We start from the raw sequence: 25783 nt of genomic DNA on the forward strand, positions 1-25783 counted from the left end.
CTGCTTTTATGAAGAAGAGTAATATACTTTGCAAACAAACCGCTTTGGAGGACCAGATATACACATAACCATAATAATTTTGATCCACTTGCTGGAACAATATATTTCAGAGGACAATTCAGATTTGACAATAAACTAACACGTACTCCACTGTTTCATTTCAGTTGCAAAAAGTGGCAACTGTCAAGGCCAATTAAATAAAGAATCATTGACTAAACTTGGTTTAAGTGGAACTGGAATCTAAAATGTAAGTTTTTCAACTACATACCCACGTGAAATCATTATCTCGTGCAAAGGAATGTGTAATATTGAGCCATCAATGATTTCATCCTAATACTGTTGTGATTTTGTTTTCAGATTATCCTCTTGATTTTCGCTTTTTCTCTTGCCTATCCTTCACACCACTGACCTGTGAGTCTGTGACCATACTTGTTCTCGCTTCTTTGTAAGTTTTCAACCGAATAATTAATGTCATGTAGATTTACTTAATTATGCGTATCATTTTAGATTAATATAATTTTTTTACTTGGTTATTTCATTTTTTTTTATATTTATATATACTGATTTTATTACTTGTACAAAGGTAAGAGATAATGTATAATTAACATTTTCTTTAGTCATGTTACAAGCCTTTATTTATGACTTAATTAGGATATATATATTTATGACTTTATCATATATATAAAACACAAACATATGCTAGTAATATTTATTGTTGCATTAATGTGAAACTGGATTTACTTGCACAATGACAGTTAAAATATTTTTGCCGTATGATTTTCTTATTTTTGATTCATGTACATATCATAAACTTGTAATAAGTTGGTGGATTGCTTAACACATTTTTCTAAAACTAGTGTTTTTAATAACTAGTACAACAATTCACTCGTGTATTTCATTTTAGGACATTAAATTGTAATTTTTTATTTTATTTTTTAAAATTTTCATGAAGATATTCCCACTCAATCTTGTTCAGTCACCTTGTTCTCGGAATACGGCTTTAAAATTAGTTCCTCGTTGAAATAGAAAATGCATTGAACCATTATTACCGGAGCAAGGGCAATACTAATCCTCTCATCAAAGGCTTGGAGTGCAAGGGTATTCATCTCTGACCTAAAGAGCATCTGCAAAGGATCGAACACATATTTCATTCTTGGGACACAATTCACTTATCAATCGAGTTAAATTGTAGTTTAATTAAAGTAAATATTTTTTCATATATATATATATATATATATATATATATATATATAGTTATGGGTGTTATTGAGTAAGAGAAACAAAGAACAAAACTAAAACTTTAGTGCAATTCCGTGTATCGGTAGTTCATTTATCCTAGAATTGTTTAACATATTTTTCTAAAACTTGTTTTTGTTTTTTTTTTTTTTTTTTTGTAAATTAAAACTTGTGTTTTTAATAACCAGTACGTACAATGATTCATTTGTGAATTTCATTTTTGAACATTAAATTGTATTTTAATTAAAGTAAATATTTTTTCATATATATATAAATATATATATATAAATATATATATATATATATTTAATAATAGTTATGGGTGCTAGAACAAGGGATAAAATTTCAGTGCATTCATAATTTATTTATCTTAGAATATTCTAAAAATTTGCACAAAATTTATCTAAATATAAATAAATTACCGATATACTGAACTTGCACTACAGATTTTTCCAAGTAAGAGAGCTTCATACCAAAAAGCAGAAAAAGAAAAAATAGAGTAAGAGAGCATTTTGTTCAATAAAAGTAAACACAATCGCAATTGTCGAGTGTGTAAGCAGCAAAAGGCGAATCTGGAAGTAGCAAATGAGCGATGTGATGACGTATATGTTAGGAAGCTAAGCACAGTCGCACTGAACCATTTTCCCCTAAGACCTTCTCATCTCGATGGAGGAGAAACGCCGCGACGCCGCGTCTCACCCTCCTCCCACCGTCAATTCGCCGGCGTCGGAGCCTGCATCCTCGCGCCGCCGCGCCGGAAGCCATAAGAGGAAGGCCAGCGCTCTCAACGCCTCCAATTCCTCGTCGACGCCCTCCAAACGCATTACACGCGAGAAGGCATCGCCTCTTCACCCTCCTCCCCTCCATAATGGTCCCTTGACTAGGGCTCGGCAAATCCCCAGCAACCTCTCCTCCGCCGCGTTGTATTCGGCTGCTGGCGGCGGCTCCGCTTCTGCCCCCGCCGCGGTGAAACACTCGGAACGTGGTTCTCAGACCCAGGCTTTGGGTGGAGACTCGGTGGCGCTGGCGGAGCAGCTCGAGAAGGAGAGCGAGTGGGAATCTATAGAAGCTGCGATCGAAGCGGAATTCGAAGCAATCAGATCTCGTGGTACCAATGCTCACGTGGTTCCGACTCATTGTGGTGAGGCTTTGTGCTTATTGTCGAACCCTAATTTGTTTGCGTTTAGTTTTTTGGGACTTGAATTCGGGTTTCGCTACAATGAATAGTGTAAAACACATTATGTATTTGACTTTATTAGATTGTTGTTCGCTTGATGTTCTGCAAACGACTGATTCAGCTAAATTGGCATATGATAGATTCTGTCTGCCCGAGTTTTTATCATTTCCAGTTTGCTCTTCTTTCTAATTCTACTGGTATTAGCAATTTAAATTACATTGCCCCAAGTATGTGTAGTTGTTTGAAATTTTGAGGTGTTTTTTGCCTTCCCACCCTGGTCGTATATTTAATTTAAATTACAGTAGTATTAGAAAAAAGAACAGGTTGGTACAGGAAATTGTGTGTGGTTTTTCTAAATTCTGAAATTTGATTAGGCCAAGCTGACCTGATGTTACTTTGCAAAATAATTGATGATAATGTAACTCCTTGCTTTCTGTTTTAGGTTACCTAATGAATCGTCTTTTTCATACTGTTTTCCCACCTTAATAATAGAGCTTAACTCACAAGATTATTGTTGTTGTGATCCTTATGTTGAGCTTTTGACTTGAATAATTTATGGACTGTTGTCTTTAGTAGATAAGTGTGAGGAAGATCAGGAAGAACTGTGTGCATACTGACTGAGTATATCTGAACTTTCTTAAGTCCAAAAAAGAAGAAACCACATACAAATCATATCATCCATACTACTGGGAGTAAGTGTGCTGCAGAACCTAGAGAAAGGAATAATATAAGTACTAATTGCATATGTACATATCATTTAGCTCTAATTACAATGCATCTGTTGTCCAACAATATATTAGTAATGCCGTCATGCAAATCCTTGGTGACCCAAGAGTCCCTTTGGATTACCCTTAAATCTTGAAATCATTTAATTTTTAGGTGGTTGATTTTCCATTGGTTCAATATTTAATTGCAGTAACCCTAGCTTTGACCTGAAGATAAAAGCTTTATTATTGAATTATCCATTTTATCCTTGGATGGAATTTCAGGTTGGTTTTCGTGGTCAGATATCCATCCAATTGAGAAGCGTATGTTGCCTTCTTTCTTTAATGGCAAAACTGAAAATCGGACTCATGATATATACATGGAGATACGGAATTGGATAATGAAGAAGTTTCATTCAAATCCAAGCATACAGGTTGAATTAAAAGATTTGTCAGAGCTTAATGTTGGAGATTTGGATGCTAGGCAAGAGATAATGGAGTTTCTGGACTATTGGGGTTTAATTAATTTCCACCCATTCCCTTCTGTGGATTCTGCTGTGGCCAGCACCAGTGATGATGGGGAAGCAGAAAAGAATTCCTTGCTTGAAAAATTGTATCACTTTGAAAATCTCCAATTACGTCCTCCTGTTGTTCAAAAGACTAGCCTAATGACTCCAGCCCTGAACTCTGGTTTGTTTCCAGAGTCTACAATTGCTGAAGAGTTGGTGAAACAAGAGGGCCCAGCAGTTGAGATGCTTGAGTACCATTGCAACTCTTGTTCTGCTGATTGTTCTCGCAAACGCTACCATTGCCAGAAGCAGGTTGTTCATTATAACTGAATAAGTCATTGAAGTGCCTAATTTAGTGATGTGTTGAAGATTTAGCTTAACCTGAAGTAAATTTATTTGAGTTATACTTCCTTGTATACTACTCAAATGCTTGTTGTCCTACTTGAATATGAAATAATATGTTGTGTATTAATCTAATACAAAGAGTGACAATATATAGAGACCCTAATGGGCTTAAGTGAGAAGCCCAGAACTAATCCAAAAGAATATTTACAGAGATAGGAAGTAATCTAATCATATCTAATCTAACACTCTCCCTCAAGCTGGTGTGTATATATTGTGAGCACCAAGCTTGCTATAAATGAATTCAACCCGAGGACCTCTAACCCACAAGTCCCTGGATCGGAACCAGCCTCTGATACCATGAAGTGATTAGATATGATTAGATTACTTACCATGTAAAGAATCAATTCAACTCAAAAGCTTAAGCTATTGGGTGAGGATACATGAATGGTTTTATATATCTCAACACGCCCCCTCACACGAGAGCCCATTGGGCTTGAAGGGTGGACAATGCACAGGCCCCCTTACCTGTGCGAAGAAAGAAATTCCACTAGAAATAATGTGGGGGGCGGTGAGAATCGAACCTGGGACACAAGGCTCTGATACCAACTTGAATATGAAATAATATGTTGTGTATTAATCTGATACAAAGAGTTACAATATATAGAGACCCTAATGGGCTTAAGTGAGAAGCCCAGAACTAATCCAAAAGAATATTTACAAAGATAGGAAGTAATCTGATCATATCTATTCTAACAGTCCTAAACCTGTTGTTCTTATAAAATTTGTATCATTTTTTCCATTGCTTGATGTACTTGTAGTTTAGTTCCCTCCATCATGATGAGTTTAACTATTAGCACATTTTGCTTCTGGGAATCTTATTTGGTAACTTTTATTGCTAATGTCTCCAAAAAAGACTGTGTTAATTACCTTTGTGGCTCTATGGCACGTATTCAGTTTACAATCTTATCTGAATTGAACTAGATCTTTCAAAATATTTTTTCATCAAGTGCCCTAAAGGAACATTTCTAGAGTAGTGGAATTGTTGATTTAAAAAGGAAAATTTCATTAAGCCATAGAGGAACCATTTCAAATACTAGTGAACTCACAAAGAATTGCATTCATCAAGAGAGGCCAAGTGTTTGCTGATTTAAAAGGTCATTGTTTATGTTGCTTGATTTTCTTGTTGTAATGGTTGTTTGTAATTTTGTTGGCGACAAGCTGGTTAACTATTTGACTATTTGTTGAATTATCACTCATGTATTGCTGGAATGTAGGTAATTGATGATTATTTAATTTGTTTCTCCACTTCATGTTGTATATTTTATCAGTTCTGTGATGTGACTGACAGGCAGATTTTGACCTATGTACCGACTGCTTTAGTAATAGAAGATTTGGCTCTGGCATGTCTTCGTTGGATTTTATACTCATGGAACCAGCTGAAGTTGCAGGGGTCAGTGGTGGAAAGTGGTCTGATCAGGAGACCCTTCTGCTCCTTGAAGCACTAGAACTTTATAAAGAAAATTGGAATGAAATTGCAGAACATGTTGGAACAAAATCAAAAGCTCAGTGCATATTGCACTTTGTTCAAATGCCAATTGAGGATACCTTTGTTGACTGTGATGACGATATTGATGCTGGTTGCAAAGAAACTGCAGATCCAGCTGCAAAAAACAACGATTCCTCTGTGCACAATGATGCTTCAGAATTTATAGAGAATGACGCTAGTGATATCATCAAAGGCAATGATGAAACTTCTAAGGCTGAAGATGTTAAAGTGAAAGTTAGTCAGGAGGCTCCAAAGTTACAAGATGGTAGTGATGAGAAAACTAGTGAGGGAACTTCTAAATCAGAAGAAGATGCTGTTGAAGTGAAATTTGGTCAGGATGCAGGCAAGGACTGTGCTCTAAATGCTCTTAAGGAAGCATTTGCAGCGGTTGGTTATTCTCCTGGACCTGAAGGCCCATCTTCATTTGCTGAAGTGGGTAATCCTGTCATGGCATTGGTAAGTTAAACGTTTAGCTTAGGTGTATGAACAGCAGAACTTTTGGTTCTTTGCTTTTTGGGTATGGCTAAAGTATCTAGTCTGAATTATTTAATGGAAGCATCCTCTCTTCAGAACAAAAAATCTTGGATTAATTGTTATATTTAGCTGTAAATGCTGGTTCTGACCTTGTTTATGCATTCCCTCTTGCCGAGTTATGTTATGTTGCTTTCTTCTGCAGGCAGCTTTCCTTGCACGTTTGGTGGGTTCTGATTTGGCCGTTGCTTCAGCTCATAGCTCCTTAAAATCCATGTCTGGAAATTATCCTGGCACTGAGCTTGCTGCAAGGTGTTGCTTTCTTCTGGAAGATCCACCAGATAATAAGAAGGAACCAAGTAGTTCTGAGAGGTATGTGGTTTATGTGGAGAGTTTGCATTTTGGCAGTTCCATAACTATCCAATTGTTGTTGATTGAGACTTACAATGTTGTGTCTGAATGGATCATAGGGATTCTAAAAGTGAGGGAGACCAGGATGACATAAATGTAAAACAGGATAAACCGATGTTAGATGATAAAGATTTACCAAATGATCACAATAACATGAAAATTGGAAATAATGCTTTAGAAGACAAGAGACAGCTGGTTTCTACAGCTGATGGAGCCACAGATAAACCAATTTCTTCAAAGGAGAAAGCAGTTATTAATCATGAGTGTGGGCTCGGCAATTGTAATGATCCCAGCAATTCAAAGCTACCCAATGATCAAGCACCGGGCGCTATGCATGATTCAGGTGGTTCAACATCCAAGGCTGAAATTCCACCTAGTTCTGAGGAGGTTCAGGAGAAAACTCTGATAGAAGAACCTTGCCATCTTGTAGAGGAACTAAAGGACGGGCATGCATCTGATTCTCTTCCATCAGAAAAGAAAGAACTCCAACAGTCAATTAAATCCAATATACCGGAAGAGCATCCAAAGCCATCAGATACACCAAAATCTGCCGAGATGGTGTCTGATTCTATGCCCTCAGACATGCCTCAAAAACCACTTTCTACAAATTCAGTTGGTGAGTCTCTGGAACCGACAGACTCAGTAATGGATGTTGATATGGTTTCTAATTCCTTGCCATTAGAGAAGATAGAATCCCAGCCACTATCTACATCAACATCATCCCAATATAATGGGACGGAAAAGGATGTAGATATGATATCACCTTCACATCCAGTTGGATCAAATTCTGGTGCTGAAAATGACGCAAATACAGGTCTCTCTCTCTTTCTCTCTGTCATTTACTTATACACAATATTCATGAAATGTTATAACTTATAAGAGATGTACTGGAGCAATCAAGGTCTGACACAGTAATTGATTAGTGTTTGTCATAATACAATTTTAGTCCTTCATACAGGGGCAGGTCAAGATCATGCAGAAAATGGCACAACAGTGAAAGATGTTGGTACAAAGTCTAAACAGGATAACAGTTCTGAGAAATTGAAACGTGCTGCAGTTTCTACGCTTGCTGCAGCAGCAGTAAAGGCAAAACTTCTAGCAAATCTGGAAGAAGACCAAATCCGACAACTTACTTCTTCATTGATAGAAAAGCAGGTAATCTCATGGTCTAGTAAAGCTCTCATTGCATTGTATTTATATGCTCTCTTCCTCTGATTTTCTTGGTAACTTCCATATACTTACAAACAGTTGCATAAGTTGGAAACAAAAATGGCTTTTTTCAATGATGTGGAGAATGTGGTGATGAGGGTAAAGGAGCATTTGGAGCGGTCACGGCGTAGGCTTTACCATGAGCGTGCTCTAATAATTGCGTCCCGGCTTGGTATACCAGCTTCCTCATCTAGAGGCGTAACACCATCCTTACCAACCAATAGAATTCCTATCAATTTTGCAAACTCACTCCCAAGATCACAAATCATGATGAATCCCCAAAGGCCACTGATTTCTAGACCGGTGGGCACTGTAGCTACCACTCTTCCAAACCCATTAGCATCTGCAACTGCAGCTGGAAATTCAGTTCGGCCATCCAGCCAGGAAAAGCTTTCTTCTGTTGGGACACGCTAAATATTGAGTAAATATGGGAAAAAGTTCTTGTCTTCTTACTTATTGATCACCTGCCACCATTTTGACAATGTGAGTATGCATTTTCATTTTGTTGTGGATTTTTTTGTTAGTTTATGATAGTATATTGCTTAGAGTACCTCAGTTGAATATTATTAGAATAATTTAGTCAATGGCGGGTGTTTTAAAACAAGTAACAGAGAAAAGAAATTAAGCAAAGGGACAAGAATTAGGAAATGCTAAGGAAGTAAAACATTTGGAATACAGCTTGAGAATATTTGGTAAGTTTATGTAGATTAAAACTTGAAATATTTCAACTTGAGAATAATAGCTGTCCAGCATGATGGAAGTCATGGATTTTGTCGCCTCTCCTTTTGGTGCAACATTGCCCTCAACTCCCCATTCTTACAATATCATTCCATTTAATAGGTTTGATCAAGTATGATGTACGAGAACTGAAATGAAACCATAGTACTTCTTTTGTATAGAAACAGTACTAGATCCGTTCTATTTTATTTTTCCATTCATTGTGCGCATGCTTCTATTAGAACTATATATGCTCTAGAGATGAGTTGACTCCTTTTTGGCTAAGGAATACCTTTTAGAGTTGTTTTCATGGAGAAGCTAATCGATTTTATGTTGGCCAATAGGAGAATTTCATTGGTCGCAATAAAACGGATGCCTCTTCCATCTTTATTTATTTTATTCTTTATATTGACAAATTGTTTGGTTGCCCTGGGACAATGCCAAATATATACTGACCAATATTGTGAAATACTTTTACTAGCCAAATAACTTGATTACCACATTAAATACTTGCTTGGTTCTAGTCTTAACACTTGTTGTTTGCATTATTAACCTATGGTAATTTTTTGATCCAGCCATTTCTTTCAAAGGTCAAGTGCTGGCTAGGACTAACTCCAAATTGACAACTATTGGGAATTCAGTGACCAGAATAGTGCATTTGAAGCTCATCTTTTCCCCGTTATTAGGAGCAGCCAGAGATGAGAGGACGGAGTAATAGAAATAGTAGAGCGATTGTTTTTTTTTTTTTTTTTTTTTTTTGAGGCGTTGAACTTGAACAAGTGGATAGTTGTTGTCCTGTAACTTACATGCCATTCACTACTTCATTCTTGGATAGAGCATAGTGAAATTTGTATTACTTTATAAAGAATATATAGCTGTTTGGGGATGCTCAAAACAAGTATTGGCTACCCGAGATGGTTTCTTTTTCCCCTATCATTTCTTTATTTTGATATGCATCTCAACCTTCCTTTCCCACTTCACTTTGTAGGTCGAGGAACCTCCCTTTTCAGCGGACTTTTAACAGGTCCATTTTATTATATTCCCGTATGTCGTAGGATCTGCTTCCATGTTTATTCTTAGTTGCTACCTGACGTACTAATATTACGCATGTATTCATTATTCCTTTGCCTTTGTTTTGTAGTATTGCTGCCTGGAGTTCGCTAAGATCAAAGCGAGAGAAAACCAAGAAATTGTAGGCCATTATTTATGTAAAAATCCTTTCAGCCTCACAATTCATGCACGACTCCATGAAACCTTAGCAATCTTCCATCCCGACAATAATTATGATTTATGAACAATATTTACATACTCGTAACTCCCGACCCAATTAGTTGATGATGTATTTACGTACTCGCAGATAAATGTGATTCACTATTTTTTTATTTCAATTTTTTTTTTTGAATTTCTTTTTGGGGAATCATATAGTTGTTTAATACTTTGTTGAAAAACTAATTCATCTAGTCTGTGCCCTGTAAGTCGTAGTTATACAGAAACGTTTTCACACCTCGTCTTCGTCAAACCTTTTCCCGATCCCTTAATCTTTAAGGGGCATAGGAGAAATTTTTTTTATCAGAAAAATAAATCTGCTCCGAATATGATGGAAAGAATTTTTTATTGGGTAAGTTAAAAAAAGTGTTTAGTACGTCAAAATTTTTTCAAGAAAATTGGATGAATTTTAATTATGTTATGTGTAAAATTTTACCACCAGGATAAAAATTTCTCATACCCCTAGTAACTTTTCTTCTTACCAAACATGGTCACATATTTTTTCCTACCCTCTTTTTTCAGACAAATTTTTTTTTTCCTCCTACCAAACACCCCTTTAAAGAAAATTCCTCGCAAGCAATATTTACATAAATTTGAGAAAGCCTTATCCCAAACATCTGTCAGGATGAAGATGAAAGGAATCCATGAAACATTGTTTGCATTATAACAGTGGGCGAATCTCCTCGCCTTAATTAAACACGAAGCTAAGGACATCGTAGGCCTGGACGCTTTTATTTATTTTATGGGTTTAATATATGTCCTTTTAAAGGATATAAATTTTTATTTTTTATTATGGAAAGTACTTAATTATAATATGAAGAAAAAAAAAATCTCAATGTCAGCTGACAAATTTCTAAAAAATTTATGGAGAAAAAAAAAAACTTTAACATTATAACTATGTAGCAATACATAAACCAAATCAACATCAAATATTATCATTAAATGACCCAATAAAAGATTACTGAGGAGCAATTCTTGAAGAATTCATTGTGAACTCTAGAATATTAGAGAGAGAGAGAGAGAAAGAGAATTTTGATAGCTGAAGCTCTATACAACCACAACTTAGGGTGTAAATGAACCAGAGCCTTGTTAGGGGCATACAACTTAGCCAGACTTGGACCTATTTTAAAAATAACATATGTTGGAGCTCATCAAAAGATTTATTTAAAAATGGGGCCACAAGGTGATTTTAGTAAGCTTAGCCTCAGCCTCCAAGCCTGGCTCATTTTTTTTAATAAATAATATTTTTTTAATAAATAATATTTTTTTTAATAAAATAGTTTCTTTTTATTTTTTAATAAATTAATATATTATTATATTTTAATAAAATAATATCTTGTTATTTATCTTGATATATTTTAATAAAATAATATCTTATGATTTTTAAATTTTTTGCAATGTTCTCTCTTCTCACTTGGAAATACATTTTTTTAATACTAAATTTCTTCGTTATCACCGCTCTTCTCTCTTCCCTCATTCGCCAAATTTCGTTATTCTTCTACCCATTTCTTTTCTTCATTCCAAGCCATTCATCGTTCACCATCGACCATCAAAACTTTTGCAGCTAATAGTAAGTCCTCATTCTTTATACTTTTTACGGAGTGCAAAAGAAACAAAATAATTATAACCTATATTTTTATTTTAGGGAGTGCAACGTGCCATTTTTTAATGCTTGGTAAACTTGATAAGCCAAGCCTTGCCTTATATTTTTAAAAAGCCAACCAAGCTTATAATTTGGCTTGTACAAGACTAACAAGTCAAGCCAAACTTGAAATATTTTACACAAGTTTAGCCCATTTAGTCTAAAGTCTGGCTTAGCGTGATTAATGTACACCCTAGACTGCAACCACCCTGGTTGCTCACAAGTTTGTAGAACAATGAAAATAAGACGTACAATATTGTTTATCTAGGATAAGAAAAATAAGCAATGTAACAAATAACTACAGAATGATCTTATGCTGTTTCTTTCACAATATCAGAATACCATACAAGGAGATCTAATATGACAATTAACACAAACCAAACAAGAACCCAACAAATAGCCTTGGACCAATTTGTTTCTTGAAAAACACTTAATGTACAATGAAGCCTCACAGACAGCAATGGCTAAACACGGCGGAATCATTTTAAGTAATATACTTTATTTGTATTGAAAAGAAAATCTATATATTCAGCACTCACATCCTGTTGCCCGTTGCTGATTGCTGTTTCCAACATCAATTGTGTCTGGCAGGTATCTTCAATAAGCACAAAATTACCACATAGAAAACAAAACCCAAAACGTGAAATCAGTAACATTGGAATAATTCAATTTTCAATAAATAAAAAGATCCATGATCTCAGGGTAACTACAAATAATACTGCAAAGGGAATATACACCGATACTCAGTTGCAGGGTACAAACAACATATTCAATACTGATTCTCAGAGGAGTTGTAATATTGTTGTAGGAGACAATTCCCACACTCAAACCCGTGACTTTCCGGTCACAAAGGAGCAAACTTACAGTGCTCCAAGGCTCACCCTCTTGACCCATTCAAGATTATTGAAAAAATTTGTCCCATTTAGTACTCTTCATATTTACAAGTACAATTATATTGCAGTCTCCAAGGTTCAAGCAAGCTGCTAAGTGAAAACCAAAATTTATGCTGCCGACAAATAAAATAAAAAACAGAAACATGCAATTTACAAAATACAAATAACATCAGCTAGCAACTTATAATGGATGCCCCAAATCCATATTTTTTATTGTATACTGAAAAAAAAAAAAAATCACTTCCCGTTAAACCCGACTAGCGAGTGCGGGGTGGAGATAATCCTTGTACGCAACCTTACCCTTACATAATTGCAAAGAGACTGTTTCCTGAATTCGAACCCATGACCTTTTGGTCATGAAGGAGCAGCTTTGCCACTGCTCCTATTCGCCCCCTTTTGTAATCAAACATTACTAATATATATATATATATATTCCAATTTCAAGATACAACATAGATATAGTGAGCTAGAACTCTACTAGGACCAAACCCCTAACCAAAACACCATATCATAATAGAGACCAAACTTTATGTATTTGTGCCTTAGTGTGTTCACATATACAAAAGACGAGTTACACATGCTTAAAAACTTACAATTCTTCCTCTTCTCCACTTTTCAGGGCATCCTTTGCTATGCATTGGAATGCTTCTTCAACGTTAACACCTTCCTTGGCAGATGTCTCAAAATAAGGGATATTTCCTTTTGATGCACACCAAGCCCGAGCCTTCTTCTCTGAAACCTGCACACAATAACTTATTTGTGTTCATCTGTTTGACAGTACGTTATTAAGTGTTTTATGAGTATGAATGTATATGATTTATGCAAGGTTTAGGAAGAAAAGGAACACGGAAAATATCAAACTTAAAAAACATACCACTCTACTATTCCCACCATCAATATCTATCTTGTTTCCTATAACAACAAAAGGAAAATTCTCTGGGTCGGAAGGACTTGCCTGCCAAAGTGATAAGAGATCTTAAGATTTATAAAATCTTTACAACATTGCTTGTGATAATAGATAAAATAGATAAATTTATGCTGAGAGAGGAAAACAGGCATACTTGGATCAGAAATTCCTCCCTCCAGTTGTTAAGGTTGTCAAATGATTTCATTGAATTAACATCATATACGAGGACACAGCAATCAGCACCACGATAGAAAGCAACTCCTAAGCTTTGGAATCTTTCCTGTCCAGCTGTATCCCAAATCTGCAAAGTTAAGAATAATAACAAATTAAAAAGAAAAAAAAGAAAACTTTGTCTAATGTAACACAAAACTTTCAATAAATACAAAGATAAATATGAGATGTAGAATAGGCCAAACATTTTAACAAGGAAGAAAGCTACATAGGTCTCACACAGCACACTGCAAGAGTGAGACTTAATATTCTGACACATGTATCCCACTCGTAGTGTAATATCTGAAAAGCTCAAACAGCCTAACTCACAATCTTCCACCAGAAAGACTCCATTAAGATAATGCATAAGATAGGGACATCTAGGTAATATCAGAAAGATAAGACTCAACAAAAATAAGTGTCGCTATTTGTAAATCTGGGCTCTAAGTTATGCTTCTGTTTCCCACTCCACAGGATCCCAGACATCTACGACCTTACCTGGTCTTAAGGCTTAAGAATAAAGTCACTTTCATGCATTGCAAAACAAGCTGAGCACTATTGACTCACCTGTAAGGTGAAAAGCCTATCTTCAAATTGCACTTCTTTGGTTAAAAAATCAGCTCCAATGGTTGCCTTGTACTGATTGCTAAACTTTTTATTCACATATCTAAAATATATATGTTAGGGAAAATACATATATATAGATATTCAAAACATAACCCTGTACTGTACTAAACAATAGGAAAAATTGCATTGAAAATTAAAATAAGTAAAGAATAAGGAGTTACTACACAAGAACCTAAGGATACTGATTCATCAAAGATGTCTTCCCCACCCTGCAAAGCATCAACAAACATTACAGTGTTAAAAAGAAACCATAAATCTTTGTAACTCATAAACCAACTTAGCATGATTGCAAGTGTCCAAACGATTTACGTAGCTATGCTTCTTATGATCCAAACGAAAAGCATAAAAATGTTTGCACAAACGGAGATTCGCAACAGGATGAAAAAAAAAAAAAAAAAAACAGAAAGAGACAAAATTCTTCGGAGAAATCGAATAATGAGAATGAAACGAAGAAGTTAAACTTGGATAAGATGCGAGTATTGTTGGATAGTATGAAGACTAAAGAGATCTGTAGAATATTAAGCGGAAAAAATAAACCCTAGAATCGAAAATCATAAGAGAGAGAGAGATAAAGAAAAGAAAAGATAGACTCACCCACTGTCACCGAGAATGATGACCTTCAAGAGAGTTCTTCTTCGGGAAGGCATCGTACCAATGAAACTGATCGGAGAAAGAAAACACTAACAGCTTTCAGTTTTCTGTGTTGACTCGTTTTTCTGCGCTAAACAACTCTGAACCTCTACTCCCTCCTTCCTCTCTCTAACTTTATATGCAAGTTGCAACCGCTCTCTCTCTCTCTCTCTTAATCTAGAAGGACGAATATTCCCCTGCTGACAGCTGTAACTAATAATAATGAGCTTCAGTAGTAATAATAATAAATTAATCTAATAATAATGGGATAGGATATTGTGACACCCAAGTTATGTTACACCCATGTGACACCCAGTCAATCTCACCGTTAGATCGCTTATGTTGATCCAACGGTTATATTTATTTCCATCTTTGTATGGTCATGATTTTCCAAATTTAAAGTGAAAGCATTAAATATGGGAAATCATAACCATACAAAGGTAGAAATAAATATACAATATTAAATTTGGGAAATCATGACCATACAAAGATGGAAATAAATATAACCGTTGGATCAACATAAGCGATCTAACGGTGAGATTGACTGGGTGTCACATGAGTGTAACATAACTTGGGTGTCACAATATCCTATCCCAATAATAATAGAGAAAAGTATTTTATTTTAAGGGTTTTACAAGAGTTATGCTGTAGGAAAAGTAATTGTGTAATGTTATAGAGATTTGTTTTGTGTGTCGTAATTTCTTTTTTTCTTTTTTTTTTTCAAAAAGTGTGGGCCCACAAAATATTGTGTGTGTAGAAAAGTTTGTTGTGTCATATTAAATGACAAATGCAAATCCCTTATTTTAATGATATACCTTTTTGTCATTTTAAATTCTAACTGTTGATTTTGTCAATTATAATTTATTACGAATTACTAATTAATTAATAAATTTAACCTAACAAATTATAATTATTGATTGATGAAAATCAATGATTAGGATCTAAATTGACACAAAGTTATATTCTTTTTAAATGACAAATATTTTTTCCATAATAATAATAATAATATAATATATTCGTTACAGTTTGTAATTAATTTCTGGGTCCTTTTTTTCTCATATTATAAGAGAATTATTTCTCCATAGATATAAAATTTGATAGATCCCACCCCCATTAAAAATAAAAAATTTAAAAAAAATAATTACACATAATTCGATGTCTCACAATTAGAAGAAAGAATTCTCCTATATTGTGAGAATTTTTTTCCCCTTTATTTTTTTAAAGAAAAATCAATAGTCACATATTGTTATGGAATGCCTACTTGCATGTGATTGCAAGTGATTGCTGGTAAAATTACACTAGTAATTAATTAATCAAATATAATTAATTAAATTTGTTTAAAAAATAATTAAGGAGATATTTAGTAGAGGAGATTTTATTTTATGCTTAGGAATCACGATTACCAAGAATATGTTGTGAAAGTGAAAATTTCAAAAATGTGACTAAAAAACTGTTTGATAGGTTAAAATATTATTAGGAATGTTGGCTCAAGTTTCTTGATTCTATGTTTGGTTGATTGTCAAATATTACTAAAAATATAAGGTGACTTTAAAAAACACACTGCTAGCGCTAGTGGCGACATCATCGCCCTATTTGCCCGAGAAGAAAATATTACTTGAAGACTTGGCCCTAGTAGCGGGCTTTTTGACCATTTTACTCTCATTAATTAATTAATAATTATTTTGCCCCTTATTCAAAATTATCTATCAATCTGCCCCTCTTTAATCGATTAACTTGAGTATTTAATCGATTAAATGGTCAAAACAGACAAAAAAGATTGACTCGAGATTTAATCGATTAAATCTCCCAACAGGTGGCAACAAAGATCAAATCTCCTCCATAAACAAAAGCAGATTCCATGCATATGAAGCAAATCAAAAAGCATAAATAACCAAACAAACAAAGAAACTGTTATGGACCCATACGATGAGCCCATTAAGTAACAAGCCCAACAAGGGGGAATCCAAAGAGCTGTTGAGTTAGCACAACTATCCACTTGATGTGTCAGCATAGCTACCCACTTGATGTGTCAGCATAGCTATCTACAGGTAACCTCTATAAATACCAGGGCAAACCCTAAAAGGTACACACATTCTCTCTCTAATGGTTATGATGTCACTGTGCACACACACTCCATTGGCTAAACGCCCTCATTATATCCTGTGCACAGTGATCTTCCCGACTCAAGGGTATCTCTCTCATAGATACCTTGGAGAGGATATCAGATCCGATACCAACTTACTAGCCTAACTGGGCTAGACATCTCTGTCCTAAGGACAGAACAGAAACCAACAAATTCACCTCTTGATAACAAGGAAAACTCGATTGTTGATTTGCTTATCACTTCTACAATACGGTATCACCTCCCACGGGTCCTCCATTGATGGCTGGGTATTGTTAATTCCTTTAACTCTCCATCTTCTTTTTTTGTCTTTGATGAATTTCACTTTCAGCTAAGCTTTTTTCTTTCTGAGATTTTGATTATAGAAGTCCTGTTCTTTATTTAATTTCGATTCTTCGTTTTCCCTCCAATTCTAGGGTTTAATTTGTGCCAAATTTTAGGAAATCGAACAATTGAGAACTTACCAGTCGCTCGCAATTTTCATTTCTGTGGTTTTGCTTGGTTCATATAGAATCTCTCCTAATGTGAATTCAATATGATCTGTAGGAATCCAATGTTTTTATTTGCTTATTTTGCTGGGGGTCCTAAAATTCACTATCCGGACGCAGAGACATCTCTCATAAACAAAGAAACCATGTAGGAGATATGCTCATCAAGAGGTGAATTTGTTGGTTTCTTTGTTTGTTTGGTTATCTATACTTGTTGATTTGCTTCATATGCATGGACTCTGCTTTTGTTTACGGAGGAGATTTTACCTTTGTTTCATGTTAGAAGATTTAATCGATTAAATCTCGAGTCAACCATTTTTGCCTGTTTTGACCATTTAATCGATTAAATATTCAAGTTAATCGATTAAAGATGGATAGATTGATGGATAGTTTTGAATAAGGGAAAAAATGATTATTAATTAATTAATGAGGGACAAAATGGTCAAAAAGCTCTAGTAGCGTATAGGCTAAATTTTTTTCCCACCTCCTGGGAATTCAAAATTGGAGGTGATATTCCTGTAAGATATTTTGCCTTAAAAAATATTCACAAATCAGAATCATAATAAAATCAAAATTTTCAGGAAAATTTTCATAATCCTTGTACCAAATATGAACAAATAAGATTCTCAATGTTACTTCCCCATAAATCTAAAAAAAATCCTAATACAAACGCCCCCTAAACAACACTTACATTTTTTTTTTTTAAATTAGAATATATGAAAATAAACCACAACGTATATGCTTTGATTAGGGAACTTTTGGGCCTCAAACGAACCTATTGACAAAGGCCAGCCCAGCCCATGAACATGAACGAATGAGTGATAAAATTGGAGGGTTGCGTTGACCCGAAAAGAAATATAAGTGTACTACCTTTACCTCGATCCCAATATTACATTAACCATGTGGTAATTACTAAATATAATTCTTTCGTATCATAGCCTGAGAACTCAGCTAGTATATAACTTCTGTTGAAGCACCTTTATTGACAACGCAGTGTACCAAAAACAAAAAGCATGAATAAAAATAGGTAGGCTTTGCTTTCGTTCTTTCTCCCATTATCGTTTTTTTAAGTTTTTATAGTATTTTAGCAAGTATCTTGCCACTCCAATAGTGATCAAAACCTTTTTTTTTTTTAGATTCTTTTAAAAACTTTTTTTAGAATTTTTAAAAATTAATAATTAATTAATAAGTATGACCTAATAAATTACAATCATTAAATTTACATAAACCAACAATTAAAATTTAGTAGTAAGAGATAATAATTATAATCTCCCTATGAAAATAATGTATATTTCATTTTTGGTGAATAAGGTAAATATAAATTATAAAATTAAATGTGCGCTCCGGATCTGCTAACACAACTACAAGGACCTCTTAACGAAGCGTTTCCTTCTTCATCTTTGTTTCTTCATTTGTAAACTTAAGTGGTGCACTAGCAGAGGCACCTAGAGAGAGATTGCGTAGCTTCCAGATCTCAGAGATTCACCTACTCCGGCGATGGCTCAGCCGCTCGTGAAGAAAGACGATGACCGTGACGACGAAGGTGATTCCTTCCTCATTCATTTCTTCACCAATATCCATGCCACTTTTCTGCCTTTCTCTTTCGCAATTCGATCTGCTCTCTGCCATGCTTGTGCTTAGCATTTTAGTTTCCCTTTGTTGCCACTGCTGGATCACTCTGTCTCGGTTCCAGATCCAATGTTTAATTTCCGTTCCAAATTGTGAATGCGGTAGGGTTCGCGTAGATCACGATACTTGGATTGGATTAGTGCGTTGTTTGAACTCTGACTTGCCTCTCTTTTGATCTGATTTTGGTTCGTCGTCGTTTGTAGAAACTTGAATTGATCTAGGCATATAGTATATTTCGCAGTGCAGATCACTAATTCTGCGCAATTCCTTGTTTGAAAAAGTTCATGGTAATGAGTTGATAGATGTAGTATAGATCTTTTTTAACTTTTGACATTTTGGTCTCGAGTTAGGCTGGTGTAATGACATAATGCTCATATTTAGTTATTAATTCTGATTTCATTGGTTGTTTAACAGCTGAGTATTCCCCCTTTTTGGGAATTGAAAAGGGGGCTGTTCTTCAGGAGGCCAGGGTTTTTAATGACCCACAACTAGATGCTAGGAGATGTTCACAGGTTTTTATTTATTTATTTATCTTATGTTTTCATATCGTCATTCATAGGTTGAATTTTGACGTTGTGTATGATTGTTATCTTTTTTTCCAGGTTATCACAAAACTTTTATACCTACTTAATCAGGGAGATACGTTTACAAAGGTCCAGAGGTTTTTCCTTCATCATTTTTCTTTCTTAAAGATCCATGCTTATTTATAGATTGACTTTGCAGAATTATGTTAGAGTCATTATTAATCATTTTTCAATAATTTGTACTTGCTGCAATTTCACAGGTCGAAGCCACAGAAGTTTTCTTTGCTGTGACTAAGCTTTTCCAGTCTAGAGATCTTGGTTTAAGGAGAATGGTCTACCTGATAATAAAGGAACTCTCCCCCTCTGCAGATGAGGTTACAAATTCTCATGCAATTTTTATTACTTGTCAGATTCACAGATGTGGTCTGTGTATTACAAACTTCAATTCTGAATGTTCTATCTCTTATTTTGTTTAAAAGGTTATTATTGTCACAAGCTCTCTCATGAAGGACATGAATAGTAAGACTGATATGTATAGGGCAAATGCCATTCGTGTGCTTTGTCGTATCACGGATGGAACCCTCCTTACCCAAATTGAGCGGTATTTGAAACAAGCAATTGTAGATAAGAATCCAGTCGTTGCAAGTGCAGCACTAGTTAGTGGCATTCATCTACTCCAGGTATTATTCAAATTCCTTATAGCTGCATATTCCATAGATGTTGCTTGCTTATTTTATGACCCCCTTTTCAGACAAATCCTGAGATTGTAAAAAGGTGGAGCAATGAGGTTCAGGAAGCTGTTCAATCAAGAGCAGCTCTTGTACAATTTCATGCACTGGCTTTGCTACATCAGGTATGCGTCATGAATGGTTTGATAATGTAAGGTTTTATGGTGTATTAAAATAAATTCTACTGAAAAGTCAAAATTCTGTCATCCTTCTAGATCATTTAGTAAATCAATGCTGCAATATAATTATTTGGTTGTTAGGAATTGCGATATGTAGCAGTAGCAAGAGTACTTTCTTGCATGGTCAGTTTTTTGGTTTATCACAATTGAAATTCATTGAATTTCAGTATGAACTAGTCTTTAGCAACTGATTTTACCACAATAAAAGAAAGCAAAACTTCTTGAAGCACAACTACAGAAGTTGATATTTGATTTCTTTTCTATCCATCTTATGGTATTGTGCCATCTTCTGCGGGTAAAACTTTTAGCATAGTCCTGTTCATACTTTTAGCTTCAACTACAGCAGCAATTTACAAGTGGCTGCATCATATAGCGCTGTAAAAAGTTTTCAAGACAGAGTATCTGTCAGGATCCTTGTATTACTGAAGTTGACAAAGGTTGTATATGCTTTGATTGTTTTCAACATCTTGTGGTAAATAAGCAGAAACTTGTCTTACGTGATTGTATATGATTGTCTTGTGGAGTTAATGTTTGTGCATGATCACTATGCAAATTCTATTCCTCTGAAGTCCTCCTATGAATTTCTACATCATGTGAATTTGATTTTAACTTCTCAGGGTCCTACTTTTATTATCACTGAAAACAAATAAATTATGAACAGAGTTAGTGACACATAGTGACTTACAACATTGCAGATACGGCAGAATGATCGACTAGCTGTTAGCAAGCTGGTTACCAGCTTGACAAGGGGAACTGTTCGCTCACCTTTGGCTCAATGCCTTTTGATCCGTTATACAAGTCAGGTGTGTTTTCCTTTTTATATATAGATGTCACTGGGATGATATTTATTTCGTAATCTTTATGTAGCATAATATCTGCAGGTTATTCGTGAGTCAGGAAATAATACACAATCAGGGGACCGCCCCTTCTATGATTTTCTTGAGAGTTGCCTTCGTCACAAGTCAGAGATGGTGATTTTTGAAGCTGCCAAGGCAATTACAGAGCTCAATGGTGTAACTAGCCGAGAATTAACTCCAGCAATTACTGTTCTTCAGCTCTTCTTAAGTTCTTCTAAGCCAGTCTTGAGATTTTCTGCTGTCCGCACCTTGAACAAGGTTAACCTTCCTTAATTACATTAATTTCAACAGACATACATTTTATGCTTTCATAGAATTTGAGAAAGGATATATGACAATCCTTGCCCTTCTGGAGTGAGCGTTTTGCATTTTTACCACTATGCTTTTGGGGAAGTTAATAGAAAATCATTAAAATTTTCCGATTGTGTTGTAGCTTATGTCACGAAATTTGTCTTGGTCAAATTTGACTGTTATTTTTGTTTATAATTTTTGAGTTTGGCTTTGAACTATGCAGGTGGCAATGACACATCCAATGGCAGTCACTAACTGCAACATTGATATGGAGAGTTTAATCTCTGACCAGAACAGAAGCATTGCTACACTTGCTATTACTACACTTTTGAAGACAGGAAATGAATCAAGTGTGGACCGTCTTATGAAGCAGATTACAAATTTCATGTCTGATATTGCTGATGAGTTTAAAATTGTTGTTGTTGAAGCTATAAGATCATTATGCTTGAAGTTCCCTTTAAAATATAGAGCTCTGTGAGTATGTGTGTCATTTTGTTGGTTTCTTTCCCCCAGATGTTACATCTATCAGTTGAATATTTTCCTATATAACTGGTCTAAACTACTGGTTTCTGTCTCATTATTTTCAGGATGAACTTCCTGAGTAACATTCTTAGGGAAGAAGGTGGCTTTGATTACAAGAAAGCAATTGTAGATTCAATTGTGATTCTTATTAGAGATATCCCTGATGCTAAGGACAGTGGGTTGCTTCATCTTTGTGAGTTCATTGAAGATTGTGAATTTACTTATTTGTCCACCCAGGTAGTAATTTTGGTTTTGTCCTTTGTCATTTACTCTCTGCTTTCGTATTTTTACCTTTTGTTGTTAATTTTGTTTCCATTTTTCCTTAGATACTGCACTTTCTGGGAGTTGAAGGTCCAAAAACATCAGACCCCAGCAAATATATTCGTTATATTTTTAACAGAGTACATCTTGAGAATGCAACTGTTAGGGCCAGTGCTGTGAGCACACTGGCAAAGTTTGGTGCTGCAGTTGATGCATTAAAGGTGTTACTTGCCTCTGTTTCTTAGTTATTTTCTCTAGTAGATTTCTCGTGAGATTTTTTTTTTTATTTGGGTGATATTTGGTATTATTTTAAAATCTCTTAATTTCTCTTTTCAGCCCCGCGTATTTGTTTTGTTAAGGCGGTGTCTTTTTGACAGTGATGATGAGGTAAGTTTCTCTGTCATATCTTACAAGGCATCTCTATAATTATGTGGTTTATGAGATCATACATTTTTGCTACCCTGGAAGTGTGTTTAGCTGCTACTCGCTTTGATTTATATTTGGATGATTTTGATTTCTTTGCAGGTTCGTGATAGAGCAACACTTTATCTGAACACACTTGGAGGTGATGGTTCAATTGTTGAGACTGATAAAGATGTGAAGGACTTCCTCTTTGGGTCACTTGATATCCCACTTGTCAATCTGGAGTCTAGTTTGAAAAACTATGTAAATCCTCTTCATTTTTCTTGCTTTTCATTAACTATGGCCATATCTCATGTTTTTAATGTGAATGCAGGAGTCTTCAGAAGAAGCGTTTAACATTAATTTGGTGCCCAAAGAGGTCAAATCTCAGCCTCTTGCAGAGAAGAAAGCCCCTGGCAAAAAGCCAACTGGCTTGGGTGCTCCTCCCAGTGGCCCCCCATCTACTGCAGATGCATATGAAAGGCTGCTTCTGTCCATTCCTGAGTTTGCAAACTTTGGGAAGCTTTTTAAGGTTTTCACTCAATTCTTCTTTCACAATTGTAATTTTATATTTTTTTTTTTGTTGATCTAATGTTATTATATGTATTCTGACATTATATTTCTTACCATTGTTGGTCTAATGTGATTATTTGTATTCTGACATTATATTTCTTACCAGTCCTCAGCACCTGTGGAGCTTACAGAAGCAGAAACAGAATATGCAGTTAATGTTGTTAAACACATTTTTGACAAGCACGTTGTGTTTCAGTACAACTGCACAAACACGATACCAGAACAATTATTGGAAGATGTAATGACTAATATAGATACTGTACAATTTCATACTTCAATGCAACTACAGGTCTTCTGTATAATTTTTCCCCATATTCCAGGTAATTGTAATTGTCGATGCTTCAGAAGCAGAAGAATTTTCCGAGGTGTTCTCCAAGCCTCTCAGATCTCTTCCTTATGATTCACCTGGGCACACTTTTGTGGCATTTGAAAAGCCTGAGGGAATACCAACAGCTGGAAAATTTTCTAACGTTCTGAAATTTATTGTTAAAGAGGTAATTGTCCCCTTTATCCTTGCTAAGCTTTATGGTTTTTCTTTGTCCCTGACCCCCAATATATATCATGATGTGTATATTTATATTTCAAGCTTGGAAATGTTTTTGTTTTTCTCTGGCAAGGAATTTGTGGAAATTAAACCTGTAGTATTTTTGTTGAAATCTCATCACTGCTCATAAATTGAATATTGACCAGGTTGACCCAACGACTGGTGAGGCAGAAGATGATGGCGTTGAAGATGAATACCAGCTGGAGGATCTGGAGGTTGTTGCAGCAGATTACATATTGAAAGCGGGGGTATCTAATTTCAGGAATTCATGGGAAAGCATGGGCCCTGATTGTGAACGAGTGGATGAATATGGTCTTGGCCCAAGGGAGAGCTTGGCTGAAGCTGTAAATACCGTCACCAATCTTCTTGGCATGCAGCCTTGTGAGGTAAACCAACGATGTGATTTGCTTCTTTGGTAAATGCTTGTTATGAGACCCATTTTATTAAAATGGTTATGAGCCGTTTATACCATTTACTGCAACATAATGTAATGCTCTGCTTGCTAGATGCTGCCAAAAGACCAGTATAATGTTACTGTCTATCCTTATCAAGATAGCATTACGGATTCATTTTCCATGTGACTTATTAGCGTGCATAGACTAAGAGTTGGCATTCTCTTTCTCATAAATTTTAGGTTTAATAGTACTCAAAGGTGCATGTACAGTTGATGCATATAAAACTTTAAATGCTTGCAGTCAGCCTAATTCCTAAGAAAAATTTGAAGGTTGAACATTGTCAAATTGCCAAGCTCAAGCCACAAGGATGTGTGGGTATGCATGCAAATTGCTGTTGTTTGGGCAGAATGCTTTTCTGTCGAATGCGCATGCACGCACATTCACAGACATGTGCTCAGATAACCTTAAATTAGAAGAGACTCTTAGGTTCTTTGGGTGTAAGATAATGCCCATGGCACAGAGATCAAGCCAAAGTGTTGAGAGTTTGATATTACTAACATCTAGATGCAAATGCATTTGGTGCATATAAAAGATTTTATTGTTCTCTCAGCCTAGTTCCTTTCAAAGATTTGGAAGTTGTCCTTTGTGACATTGCCAAACCCCGCCACAAGGAGGTTATGGATGCATGTAAATGCTATTTTATGCACTTGAGAATCTAGATTAGAAGAGATTCTTAAAGTGTTCATGGGAGTAGGAAACTTCTAATGTGATGCAAATCTTTCATCATCTAGACATTTGCCTTGTAAACGAGCCAGAGTAAGAGATATCTTTAATTTCATGACACCTAGGAATTTCTCAAATGAATAGAGTAGAGAATCTTTTATTTGTGCCTGTTTATTGGTTATTCACTGGTATCTTCCAGGAAGGCTATATCTTTCTCGTAATTTTATTCACTATTTGCAGGGCACAGAGGTAGTCCCACCCAATTCAAGGTCACACACATGCTTATTGTCGGGTGTATTCCTCGGGAATGTGAAGGTTCTTGTGCGGTTGTCTTTTGGACTTGATGGTCCAAAGGATGTTGCAATGAAATTGGCTGTCAGATCCGAGGATGTAACTGTCAGCGATGCCATTCATGAGATTGTGGCAAGCGGCTAGGTCACTGAAGAAATGTTGACTCAACTTGGCCTTTCTTTTTGTTAATGAGATTGGAGTTAAACTGCCACATAGATAAGCGTGTGTAAAGAATTGCAAAACTGTTCGCTTGGGCTTAGTATTTGCAATTTATTTGTCACTCACTGCATGCTTGTTAAACTAGCAACGATACTCAGAGGTATCACGTCGGGTTTGTTGGAGTACACTTCCTTGGTCATGATTATACTTCATTTTCTTTGTAGCAAAATGTATTATGAATTTTGAGGATTTGCCATAATATTTGTTTTCTTAATGAATTTATATTTGTTAAATAGCAATTATTTTGTACGAAAGATACGTCTCTTATTTGGGCTTAAGATCTACTCTTTTCTGTATAATGATCATGATTTACTATGGTTCAATGACCAGGTGATGCCCGTAAAGGTTTCGTTCACTAAAACGATCCTGAATTTTTTATTTTTTTTTGCCATACTTGAGGGAGAAAAAAAAGATTTCAGATTTTTTTCACACGATCAGATTATTCAGTGCATAGTACAATTTTTATTGCTTACACGACTTCATGTATCCAGTAGAAGATATCTCACATTGAACCTATGTGCAGTCATTGTACCCA

General features: G+C 35.3%; 3 protein-coding genes across 4 annotated transcripts; 2 read left to right on the forward strand and 1 right to left on the reverse strand.

The window, feature by feature from the left end:
• The first annotated feature begins 1815 nt into the window (after positions 1-1815).
• Positions 1816-9647, forward strand: LOC133307148 (SWI/SNF complex subunit SWI3D-like). 2 transcript variants are annotated; one of them, XM_061507584.1, is made up of 9 exons: positions 1816-2377; positions 3403-3938; positions 5320-5973; positions 6194-6360; positions 6459-7213; positions 7358-7554; positions 7648-8091; positions 8901-9369; positions 9467-9647. In XM_061507584.1, the coding sequence occupies exons 1-7, from the start codon at positions 1903-1905 to the stop codon at positions 8020-8022; spliced, it is 3159 nt and encodes a 1052-aa protein (XP_061363568.1). In that variant the 5' UTR covers positions 1816-1902; the 3' UTR covers positions 8023-8091; positions 8901-9369; positions 9467-9647. The 2 variants fall into 2 exon arrangements, with proteins under 2 accessions (XP_061363568.1, XP_061363567.1); XM_061507583.1 differs by having other exon boundaries at positions 8901-9349.
• A 1858-nt stretch (positions 9648-11505) lies between these two features.
• LOC133307167 (ras-related protein Rab7) lies at positions 11506-14623 on the reverse strand. Its single transcript, XM_061507618.1, has 7 exons — positions 14465-14623; positions 14053-14079; positions 13811-13910; positions 13188-13334; positions 13001-13081; positions 12720-12865; positions 11506-11828 (listed from the first exon to the last, which is right to left on the reverse strand). Exons 1-7 carry the CDS (start codon positions 14515-14517, stop codon positions 11762-11764), a joined length of 621 nt encoding a protein of 206 aa, XP_061363602.1. The 5' UTR covers positions 14518-14623; the 3' UTR covers positions 11506-11761.
• A 3863-nt stretch (positions 14624-18486) lies between these two features.
• On the forward strand, positions 18487-25514 carry LOC133307147 (coatomer subunit gamma). The gene is made up of 18 exons (XM_061507582.1): positions 18487-18653; positions 19154-19251; positions 19342-19392; positions 19524-19637; positions 19743-19943; positions 20015-20116; positions 20866-20973; positions 21052-21285; positions 21542-21792; positions 21906-22077; positions 22167-22322; positions 22438-22488; positions 22627-22767; positions 22838-23035; positions 23183-23314; positions 23397-23570; positions 23767-24006; positions 24979-25514. Exons 1-18 carry the CDS (start codon positions 18608-18610, stop codon positions 25171-25173), a joined length of 2664 nt encoding a protein of 887 aa, XP_061363566.1. The 5' UTR covers positions 18487-18607; the 3' UTR covers positions 25174-25514.
• The last annotated feature ends 269 nt before the right edge of the window (positions 25515-25783 follow it).

The sequence above is a fragment of the Gastrolobium bilobum genome, unplaced genomic scaffold, assembly GCF_033153095.1.
Source record: "Gastrolobium bilobum isolate Gb01-03AN ecotype WA unplaced genomic scaffold, APGP_CSIRO_Gbil_v1 utg39213, whole genome shotgun sequence".
NCBI classification, from domain to species: domain Eukaryota; kingdom Viridiplantae; phylum Streptophyta; class Magnoliopsida; order Fabales; family Fabaceae; genus Gastrolobium; species Gastrolobium bilobum.

What these genes read in the sequence shown, in the direction of transcription:
- LOC133307148 (XM_061507584.1), top strand. Translation starts at nt 1,903, where the DNA reads ATGGAGGAGAAACGCCGCGACGCCGCGTCTCACCCTCCTCCCACCGTC. An exon ending in GAACCAAGTAGTTCTGAGAG is followed by an intron (nt 6,361 to 6,458) that starts GTATGTGGTTTA and finishes AATGGATCATAG; the next exon opens with GGATTCTAAAAGTGAGGGAG. An exon ending in CTTCATTGATAGAAAAGCAG is followed by an intron (nt 7,555 to 7,647) that starts GTAATCTCATGG and finishes ACTTACAAACAG; the next exon opens with TTGCATAAGTTGGAAACAAA.
- LOC133307167 (XM_061507618.1), bottom strand. Translation starts at nt 14,517, where the DNA reads ATGCCTTCCCGAAGAAGAACTCTCTTGAAGGTCATCATTCTCGGTGAC. An exon ending in AAGACATCTTTGATGAATCA is followed by an intron (nt 13,911 to 14,052) that starts GTATCCTTAGGT and finishes TATATATTTTAG; the next exon opens with ATATGTGAATAAAAAGTTTA. An exon ending in ATGGTGGGAATAGTAGAGTG is followed by an intron (nt 12,866 to 13,000) that starts GTATGTTTTTTA and finishes TATTGTGTGCAG; the next exon opens with GTTTCAGAGAAGAAGGCTCG.
- LOC133307147 (XM_061507582.1), top strand. Translation starts at nt 18,608, where the DNA reads ATGGCTCAGCCGCTCGTGAAGAAAGACGATGACCGTGACGACGAAG. An exon ending in GTGGCATTCATCTACTCCAG is followed by an intron (nt 19,944 to 20,014) that starts GTATTATTCAAA and finishes CCCCCTTTTCAG; the next exon opens with ACAAATCCTGAGATTGTAAA. An exon ending in AGTCTAGTTTGAAAAACTAT is followed by an intron (nt 22,768 to 22,837) that starts GTAAATCCTCTT and finishes ATGTGAATGCAG; the next exon opens with GAGTCTTCAGAAGAAGCGTT.